The following is an 11,378-nucleotide window of genomic DNA, read 5'->3' on the forward strand; positions in this document are numbered from 1 at the left end:
CTCATTTAACAAACATTTATTGGGTACTTATTTGTTCTGGGAACCATGCCTAGTGTTGAGGACAGGATGATAAAAACCTAATCCTGCCTCAAAGTGCAGTAGATCGGGAAGTAGTGTCTTCATTTAATAGATCAGGAAATTGAAGCTCAGAGAGGTCAAGCGAAATGTCTGAGGTGATCCAGCTGTTGACTGAACTGAGGCCTGTGACTGCCAGGCCTGAGGTCTTTCTTAATGTAGATCATTTTCTGCATGTTTTTATTGTGAAGCAGCACTTTTTGCCTCTTGGCTTGTAATATCTCTGCAGAATCTTGGTTATGTAAATAAGGTGGAAAGCCTCACTGCTGTTCCTGATGGATTACACCCAAGCTCCTGTAGCTCTAACTATGATGGAGCCAATGTTTAAACACAAGATTTATATGGCCATCGCTCACTGAAGTGCAGTTAAAAAAAATACACAAATATCTTTGTAAAAAATAACAGCAGTACATCTGTGTGATATAAGTGGGTGATTCTCCCTTTTTATTTATGCTTTATCTTTGTTTTCTATAATTATAAAATGTGCTAGTTTGCTATATAAACACATGCATTCATGTATACACACATGGGTGTGCACGTATTTGGTGACAGGCAGAGTTACGTTCCAGGGGTTGCCATAGGATCTTCTAAAGGCCCATGTTCTGTCTGGCACAGCCTAGGTCATCAAGAAGAAGCTAGTGGGAACTGTGAAGTCGTTGCACAAGCACTATGTGTCCTCGGACACAATGGTGACTAGCGAAGACGGAGATGCCAATACCATGTGCAGCACCTTAGAGGCCGTATTTATCCATGGCTGGCACACCAAGCACATCCAAGCTGAGGCTGGGGGGAAGAGGGAGAAAAGCACCCCCCAGAAGCCTCTGCCTCAGCCTGTCATCTGGTCCCTCCTGAAAGCTGTCACCCACAAGTGAGGTCAGCTGGGGAGGCCTTGCTTTGGGGAGGAGTTTCAGAGTGGGACCTGGGGCTCTTCCTCTCCAGCGCTGCAGGAAAGTGGTCAGAGATGCACTGCACTCTAGAGTAGAGATGGCCGAGGTAGGGCCAGTGTTAGACCAGGTCTCATGAACTGCTTGGGCCTCAGGCAACAGCCTGGGCTGCTTCAAGCCCCTGGACTGGTTGCTGTTAGCAGGAGTGGCCTTTTTACCATGCTGTGGCAGAGTTAGGTATTTGCAACAGAGGTTAGGTGGCCTGCAAGGCCTAAAATCTTCATTATCTGGCCCTTTATCAAAGAAATTTGTTGCCCCTGCCTTAGAATGTTTGAACATCTGTGCTAAGTATTATACTCAAAATTAAGAAGAGTGGAATGCAGGTTGAATATCTGAATATTTACCCTGGGACACTTGTGTTTGTGACCCTGCCTCTAACTGCCTGGGCTTGGAGCAAAGAGCTGGCACTGTGCCTTGAGGGCTATTGTCTGCCACCCTTAGCCCCAGGGTGCCTTATCGGCCTCTATTTCCCTTGCTGTGCCTGCTGCCACTGCCCTACCTCAGGTTCTCACTTCACTCCTGGGTGACAGTGGTTTTCTAATAGTTCCTCTTATCTCATTCTCTTTCCTTAGGTCAGTCAGCTCATCAGCATATACTGAGCTTACGCTTACGCTCATGCTAACGGGAGCTCAGTCACAGAGTCCTGTACGGCACGGTCTGCATCCCCATGGAGGAGACACATGGGGTCCTGTGGAAGTCAGAGGAGGGACATTTACAGCAGACCAAGGCATTTAGGAACTGAGTTTGGTACATGTGGGGTCTGATCTTATCCAGAGCCACCCACCCTTAAGTCTGCATAACTATGGTCAAGCTGCTCCCCTGTGCAAAACTCTGTAGCCCCCAGGCTCCCAAATGTTAGGGTGGAATCTGATTCGCTAGGTTGGGGCCACAGAATCTGTATCTTAACCATGTTCCCCAGGTGATTCTGATGCACAGCCAGATGTGGGGACTGTGCCCCACTTTGCCTCACCAGTTTGTTACTCAAGACCCTGCATTACCTGGCTTTGCAACCAAATCACCCATTCTTCCTCCCCATGTTGTGATTGGAGCATTCAACACTCCTGTTACAGATCTGTTGCTTTCTTACCCTTTATGTCTTTTCTGCCAGTCTCTTGTGTCTAGAAGGTTCTCCTTCCATCTTTACCTCTTGAAATCCCTCAAGGCACAGCTGAGATACTGCCCTATTGAGGGCATTTTTCTTACTCCAACCCAGAAATGATTGCCCAGCCGCCACCTCAGCTCTACTGACAGGGCTCACCTCAGTAGAAAGGCAGTTACCTGGATTGAGGGTGAGGACCATGTCTTTACCGTGTGTTCGCAGCTCTGAGGATCTTACACTCAGCAAACATGTCCTGGATGAACAGATGATGTCAGGAGCCCAACAGGTACTTGTAATAATGGCAATTATCCTTCATGATACCAACCTCAAAAAGTTGGGGGTTATAGCTTAATATTTCTAGATTCTAAATGAGAACACTATTATCCAATAATTTTTCATGTTTGTATATATTTGTAGTTATTATTGGTTCTTGCTAACCAGTGGATAAAATGACATCTCAGTGATTTGAAGGCCTTCCTTGAAACAAGTCTGTTCTCCCCATTCCCAGACACATCATCTCGGAACTGGAGCACCCGATCTTTGTCAGCACGGGTGTGGGCCCCTGCCAGGCCTGGCTGCGGCTGGCCCTGAACGACGGCCTGATGGAGGGCTACCTGAAACTGCTCCTCCAGGAGCAGGCCGGGCTGTGGGAGTACTGTCAGCCCACAGCCCTGCTTCGGGACGCCAAGGAAGGTGAGTTCCTCCTCAGCTTCCTGCAGAGACTGACCTCTTTGGTCTTTCAAACTCTCCTACAAGTCCGTCATCTTAAATGAGAGGACACTTACCCCACTGCTCTCTCTGGGCTTTGTCCTCTCTCTGAGCTCGACCCCCTCACTGCCTCTGGGATGGAACTACAGCAGAAGGAGTCCCTGGATTCAGTTTCCCATTCCTCAGGCTTGGAGGACATCGAAGTCCAGCACTCAGGCCACAAGATCTGGCAGAACAAGAAGCTCACTGCCTCATCCCTCAGCCTGGACATGGCTAGCTCATCCCAGCTGTCTTGCAGCATAAACTCTGACAGCTGCCAACTCCAAGAGAATGGCTCCCAGAGTCCAGACTATTCCAAGAATCCCATATCCTACTACTCAGACCTGGGAGCAACAAATGCTGTGAATTCAGGCTCATCTCTGCAGGAGCGTGTACCCTCTCCCACTCCTTTCCTCTCATCTCCCTTCCTTCTTTCTTCTCTCCCTCTTTCTCTCCCTTCCTTCCTGTAGATGGAATTGTGTGTCCCCAAGCACTGACCTCTGTAAGGGAATAAGACAAAGAGACATTGTCTCTCTTCCTCAGGGACTGGAATTGCTGGCCCCTGTAACTGGAGGCAACATGGGGGCAGTGAGAGAATGTATCCAGACAGGGCTCAGAGCTGGTTCAAGTTAATCTCTGTGAGACTCAGTGTAAATATTGCCATCTTCATCTGGAGGGAAGGAAGCTAATAGTTCAGAGCTGTAGTTACGACTTCCAAAAAGTACAATGAAGCATAATGCATAAGGGTGACCTGTGAACACACAGAGACCTCCTGGAAGACTCAAACCCTGAAGGGTGCCTGGGGAGGTGGTAGGCAAATGAGGCCACATGAGTGTGGTGGAGGGAGCCTGGGCGGAGCCTTCTCCATGTGGGATTTTTAACATTAATTTTTGAACAGATAATCTATTTTTATGGTTAAAAAAGTCTAAAATGTATACAGTTAAAAGTCTTCCCCACCCTATAACCATAATTATTAATTTCTTGCATATTCTTTCAGTGTTTGTAAATACATCTACAAATATGAATATAGAGATTTAAAAAATTTATTTCTTATTCCCTTTACCACCAAGGCTAGTATCACTACACTATTCCACACTGCATACTGGAGGAGCTTTTCATATCAGAGCTGCTGCATTTTGTTTTTCTATTGCATATTTTTCCATTGTATTAACATACCTTTTCATTTAATTAGCCCTGTACTTAATATACATTGGAGTTCACTTTTTCTATAAATAACCTTGTGTACATGGTCTTTTAGTTCTATGTTCAAGTATCTGTGTTCACTAAATTCCCCAAAACAAAATTGTTGGGCCAAAGGATAAATCTGTAATTTTCAGATAATTGCCTACTTACACTCCATAAGGAATGTACATGTGTCCTCTCAGCCTTGTCAACAGAAAATATTATCAAACTTCTGGATATTTGCTGATTTTAGTAGATAAAAAATGATAACCTTTTATTAAGCACTTCTTTATTTGGACCCATGTTCCATCAGCCTATGTCGAGGACCTTCTTTGCTGCTCCTGCTGGCCCCCTACCCCTGCTTAGTCTAAGTCTTTACAGGGTTCCCACCTAGTAGGGGAATAACACCAGGATTAGTGGTGCTATAGCCTGGCTTGGAGCAGGTCTAGTTTTAAGCCCCATTTCACCACTTACAAGTCCAGCAGTGTCAGACAGATTGCTGACTCTTTCTGAGGTTCTGTTTCTCTAAAATTGGATTCCCTCAGAGGGCTATTTGAGAATTACATCACTTGCCTGGTAGTGAGCTGCACACATAAGAACTTCTGGTAGGCCCCAGAAACAGCTTCTGAGCACTGAGCCTCTCGAACAGACCTATAAATGGCAAATGGAAGAATCTCGATATACCATGTTGGGAAGGAGCAGTCCCTGCCCCAGAGATGGCTGGGCTCGTGCTGTGACTTCAGCTCATTCACTCATTTTAGCTCCTTGTCGTCGCTCTGTCCTCCCATACACCAGCCACCCTTCTCTTTGACATGTGTCTTGCCTTTATCTTTTATGAGTCTCATGATTGGAAATTTCCAGCTTAAGTACATTGAGTCAGTGACCATTCACCCTGTTTGGGCAGCGTTGTCTGTCTGTTATGGGGAACTCAAGGGAAGAGGATCAGGATGTTCAGACCAGCACTGCACAGTGATTGAGGAGCCCACAAACCCTAAATACACAGACATACACACAGCCCCATCAATCCTCAGGGGAGGCTTGAAGTTAGTCTTAGAGCATCCACAGAGACCACCATTTCTTGGAGTGTGTGTTTTAAGGGTAAAGACTGTCACAACATGTGAGAGTTAAGTTATTTTATTGTAGTACTTAAATGTATCTTAAAATGAGGCATAAGTATCTTGTGCTTCTAAGTCTTACAACTATAAAATGAAAACACCTACAAATTAAAGTTCAAAAAAACCAGAAAATTCCAGGCAAAATGTATTAATGTAATGTTTTATAAAACCAAATTGCAGTTTTCCTTGTGAATAGAAGACTGACCGCCCTTAATAGCTTCTTTTGTGTGTGTTGGGTCTGAATTATAATTATTACCAAGAAGCCTCGATACAGGCCAGTGGTTAAGAACGTGGACTCAGGAGGATCTGGAAAAACATGGCGGCATGAGAGCTGAGGCAGAAAGCTCCTCCCCAAACCACGTATGACACAAAAATACAGCAAATACAACTAATCCTGAAAGAGCGACCTGAAAATTGCAACAGACTGCCTACGTTTGGGGAAAAGAAAAGACCTCACAGAAAAGGGTGAAGTAGGAAAGCTACGATCTCTGGGACCCAAGCCCTCCCCTCAACACCAGGTCACAGGCAGGAGGAAAAGAAACAGAGTGGGGAAGGAGGAGAAACCCAGGACTGCTAAACAACCACTCCTGGAGATCTGCTATGGGAGCATGAACCACATTACATGGTGCTCTGGATATTAGAGGGGTTGGAAAGCAAAAACAGGCGGAATACTGAGAGACAGATTTCAGCTGCTTGAGGAGGACAGGTACCCACAACTGGCTGTTCCAGGACAAAAGAAAGGCAGGCACTTTGAAAAACTTCCCAACAGTGAGAAGGCTGCTAAAAGGGCAAGGATTACATGGAGTTTACTACTCAGGAGAAAGGACAGGTGAACAAAATCATCCTGGCACACTCAGCCCAGCAGGATGGCAACTTTCAGAAGCTTGAGATGCTCCATCCCCCAGGCTGAAAACACAGCCCCAAGGCCCCACCCTGCAAGACGCAACCTGATGCTCCTTCCTCCCAGTAGGCGCCGGTCTGCTGCCCCCGCCGCCTTTGCGCCAAGCCAGCCAGAGGGCGTCTCCACCTATGGCAGCTACAGGGGCATAACGCAGAGGCTCCTCCCTGCATGCTTGGCCCAGTGGACCTGGAAGTTGAGGCAGGCACTGCATCCAGGAAGCAGGAAAGAGCTCTTTCCTCCCAGTAGGTGCTGGCACCACCAGCCTGTGACCACCGTCATCGATCCAGGTGCTGGGCAGCTCCACACAGTAGAGCTTCTGGGCACTACAGGGCACTGCCTATAAAAAGATACTATTCCATAGTAATCATTAGAAATATGAACTGGCAAAAGAATCTTATGTAAACCAGAATCCATCAAACACCAGAAAGAGGGCTAAGTGAAAATGAAATCACCGATCTTCTTGATAAATATTTCAAAATAAAAATCATAAACATTCTCACAGAGCTACAGAAGATAGCCAAGATCTCAAGGATGACTTAAAGAGACAGAAACTTTGAAAAATACAATACCTGAAATGAAACATACAATGGAGGGATTTAAAAGCAGGTAAAGGACATGGTAAATGAAACAGAAATTAGAGAACAGGAAAACAAAGAAGCAGAAGCACAGAAGAAAAAAAGGATCTCTAGGAATGAAAGAATAATAAGAGAACTGTGTGACCAATACAAATGGAACAATATTCACATTCTAGGGATTCCAGAAGAAGAGAGAGAAAAAGGGATAGAAAGTGTCCTTGAGGAAATAATTACTGAAAACTCCCCCAATCTGGGGAAGGAATTAGTCTCTCAGGTCATGTTAGTGCAGAGATCTCCCAACCACAAGGCGCCCAGGGAAAACAGCACCAAGACATATAATAATTAAAATGGCAAATGGCAAAGATCAAGGACAAGGACAGAATATTAAAAGCAGCCTGAGAGAGAAACAGATCACATACAAAGGAAAGCCCATCAGGCTATCATCAGACTTCTCAGCAAAAACATTACAGGCCACAAGGGAGTGGCATGGTATATGCAATGCAATGAAACAGAAGGGCCATGAACCAAGAATACTCTACCCAGGCAAGATTATCATTTAAATTTGAAACAGGGATTAAACAATTTCCAGATAAGCAAAAGTTGAGGGAATTTACCTCCCACAAACCATCTCTTCAGTGTATTTTAAAGGGACTGCTCTAGGTGGAAGTGCCCCTCAGTCTAAATAGGTATCACCAGAGAAAATAAAACCACAGTAAAGGAATTAGACCAATTAATTACTAAGCAAATGCAAAATTAAATCAACTACCCACAAAGTGAGTCAAGGGTTACAGAATATGACACCTAATATATAAAGAATAGAGGAGGAAGAAAAAGAAGTGAGAAATAAAAAACCAAAGAACCTTTAGATTGTCTTTGAAATAGCATAATATGGGAGTTAAGTTAGACTGTTAGATAGTAAAGAAACTGCCCTAAACCTTTAGTAACCACAAATCTAAAGCCTGCAATGGCAATAAGTGTATATCTGTCAATAATCACCCTGAATGTAAATGGACCAAAGGCACCAATCAAAAGACACAGAGTTACAGAATGGACAAAAAAACAAGCCCCATTTATATGCCACCTACAAGAGACTCACTTCAAACCCAAACACATACACAGACTAAAAGTGAAGAGATGGAAAAAGATATTTCATGCAAATAATAGAGAATAAAAGGCAGGAGTTGCAGTACTTGTATCAGACAAAATAGACTTCAAAACAAAGAAAGTAACAAGAGGCAAAGAAGAATATTACATAATGACAAAAGGGTCAGTCGAACAAGAGGATATAACCATTATAAATAAATATGCACCCAACATAGGAACACCTAAAGATGTGAAACAAATACTAACAGAATTAAAGGGGGAAACAGAATGCAATGCATTCATTTTAGGAGACTTCAACACACCACTCACTCCAAAGGATAGATCAACCAGACAGAAAGTAAGTAAGGAGACAGAGGCACTGAATGACACATTACAACAGACGGACCTAACACATCTATAGAACACTTCACCCAAAAGCAGCAGGATACACATTCTTCTCAAGTGCACATGGAACATTTTCCAGAATAGATCCATACTGGGCCACAAAAAGAGCCTCAGTAAATTAAAAAGATTGAAATTGTGCTAACCAACTTCTCAGATCACCAAAGTATGAAACTAGAAATAAATTGTACAAAGAAAACAAAAAAGCCCATAAACACATGGAGGCTTAACAAAATGCTCCTAAACAGTCAATGGATCAATGACCAAATTAAAACAGAGATCAAGCAATATATGGAGACAAATGAAAACTGCTCAACACCACAACTTCTGTGAGATGCAGCGAAGGCAGCTGTAAGAGGAAGTACATAGCAATACAGGCCTATCTCAAGAAAGAAGAACAATCCAAAATGAACAATCTAAACTCCTAATTAATGAAACTGGGAAAAGAAGAACGGACACCTAAAGTCTGTAGAAGAAGGGACCTAATAAAGATCAGGGCATAAATAAATACGTCTAGAGAATAAAACAATAGAAGGAATCAATGAAACCAGGAGCTTGTTCTTCGAGACAATAAACAAAACAAATAAACCCCTAGCCAAACTTATCAAGAAAAAAAGAGTCTACACACATAAACAGAATCAGAAATTAGAAAGGAAAAATCTTGACAGACACCACAGAAACACAAAGAATTATTAGAGAATATTATGAAAAATTATATGCTAGCAAATTGGATAACCTGGAAGAAATGGACAACTTTCTAGGAGAATATAACCTTCCAACTCTGACCCAGGAAGAAACAGAAAATCTGAAGGAACCAATACCAGCAATGAAATTGAATTGGTTATCAAAAAACTACCTAAGAACATAACTCCCATACCAGATGGCTTCACTGCTGAATTTTATCAGATATTTACAGAAGACCTAATACCCATCCTCCTTAAAGTTTTCTAAAAACTACAAGAGGAGGGAATACTTCCAAACTCATTCTATGAGGCCAGCAACACTATAAAACCAAAAACCAGGCAAAGACACCACAAAAAAAGAAAATTCCAGAACAATTTCCCTGATGAACATAGATGCAAAAAACACTCACCAAAATATTAGCAGACTGAATTAAAAAATACATCAACATCATATACCACATCAACAAAAAGGACGAAAATCACATGATCATCTCCACAGATGTTGAAAAAGCATTTCACAAAGTTCAACACTCATTCATGACAAAAATTCTCAACAAAATGGGTGTAGAGGGCAAGTACCTCAACATAATAAGGGCCATATATGACAAACCCACAGCCAACATCATACTTAACAGTGAAAAGCTGAAAGCTTTTCCTCTAAGATTGGGAACAAGACAAGGATGCCCACTCTCCTCACTTTTATTCAACATAGAACTGGAGGTCCTAGCCATGGCAATCAGACAACACAAAGAAATAAAAGGCATCCAGATTGGTAAGGAAAAAAATTAAATTGTCACTGTTTGCAGATGACATGATATTGTACATAAAAAACCCTAAAGAATCCACCCCCAAACTACTGGAATAACTGAATTCAGCAAAGTTGCAGGATACAAAATTAATACACAGAAATCTGTTGCATTCCTATATACTAGCAATGAACTAGCACAAAGAGAAATCAGGAAAACAATTACATGTCTACTTGCATCCAAAAGAATAAAATACCTAGGAATAAATCTCAGCAAGGTGGTGAAAGACCTATACCCTGAAAACTACAATACACTCATGAGAGAAATTAAAGACACTAATAAATGGAAATACATCCCGTGCTCATGGATAGGAAGAATTAATATTGTCAAAATGGCCATCCTGCTTAAAGCAATCTACAGATTCAATGCAATCCCTATCAAAATACTGACAGCATTCTTCAATGAACTAGAACAAATAGTTGTAAAATTCATATGGAACCACAAAAGACTCCAAACAGCCAAAGCAATGCTGAGAAGGAAGAATAAAGCTGGGTGATTACCTCCCCAACTTCAAGTTCTACAAAGCCACAGTAATCAAACAATTTGATACTAGCACTAAAGAGACCCATAGATCAATGGAACAGAATAGAGAGCCCAGATATAAACCCACACATACATGGTCAATTTGTATACCATAAAGGAGCCGTGGATATACAGTCAGCAAATAACAGCCTCTTAACAACTGTTGTTGGCAAAACTGGACAACCACATGTAAGAGAATGAAACTGGATTATCGTCTAACTCCATACACAAAAGTAGGCTGAAAACGGATCAGAGACCTGAATGTAAGTCATGAAACCATGACTCTTATAAGAAAATGTAGGCAAAAATCTCTTGAATATAAGCATGAGCAACTTTTCCCTGAACACATTTCGGACAAAGGAAACAAAAGCATAAATGAACAAAAATAAAAAGCTTCTATACAGCAAAAGACATCATAGTAGAACAAAAAGGCATCCTACAGTACTCATAAATGACATATCCAATCAGGGTTGACATCCAAAATTATATAAAGAGCTCACATGCCTTAACACGCAAACACCCAAAAAAGCAAATAACCCTGATTTAAAAATGGGCAGAAGATATGAACAGACACTTCTCCAAAAAAGAAATTCAGATGGCCTACAGGCACATGAAAAGATGCTCCACATCACTAATCATCAGGGAAGTGCAAATTAGATATCACCTCACACCAGTTAGCATGGTCAATATCCAAAAGACAAGCAACAACAAATGCTGGTGAGGATGCGGAGAAAGGGGAACCCTCCAACACTATTGTTGGGAATATAAATTTTCAACCACTGTAGAAAGCAATATGCAGGCTCCTCAGAAAACTAAGAATAGAAATACCATTTGACCCAAGAATTCTACACCTAGGAATTTACCCAAAGAAAACAAGATCCCCGATTCAAAAAGACATATGCACCCCTATGTTTATTGCCGCACTATTTTTAATAGTTAGGATGTGGAAGCAACCTAAGTGTCCATCAGCAGTAGATGAATGGATAAAGTAGAAGTGGTACATATATACAACTGAATATTATTCAGCCATAAAAAGCAAAGAAATCCTGCCATTTGCAACAACATGGATGGAGCTAGAGGGTATTATGCTCAGTGAAATAAGCCAGGCGGAGAAGGACAAATACCAAACGATTTCCCTCATTTGTGGAGTACAACAATGAAGCAAAACTGAAGGAACAAAACAGCAACAGACTCACAGACTCCAAGAAGGGACTAGCACTTACCAAAGGGAAGTAGTTGGGGGG

The 11,378-nt window shown here is 42.2% G+C and overlaps 1 protein-coding gene across 1 annotated transcript; it reads left to right on the forward strand.

Moving 5' to 3' along the window:
* The first annotated feature begins 455 nt into the window (after positions 1-455).
* LOC130683258 (pleckstrin homology domain-containing family M member 1-like) lies at positions 456-2,891 on the forward strand. Its single transcript, XM_057499517.1, has 2 exons — positions 456-943; positions 2,627-2,891. Exons 1-2 carry the CDS (start codon positions 762-764, stop codon positions 2,889-2,891), a joined length of 447 nt encoding a protein of 148 aa, XP_057355500.1. The 5' UTR covers positions 456-761.
* The last annotated feature ends 8,487 nt before the right edge of the window (positions 2,892-11,378 follow it).

This window comes from Manis pentadactyla, chromosome 4 (genome assembly GCF_030020395.1).
Source record: "Manis pentadactyla isolate mManPen7 chromosome 4, mManPen7.hap1, whole genome shotgun sequence".
NCBI classification, from domain to species: domain Eukaryota; kingdom Metazoa; phylum Chordata; class Mammalia; order Pholidota; family Manidae; genus Manis; species Manis pentadactyla.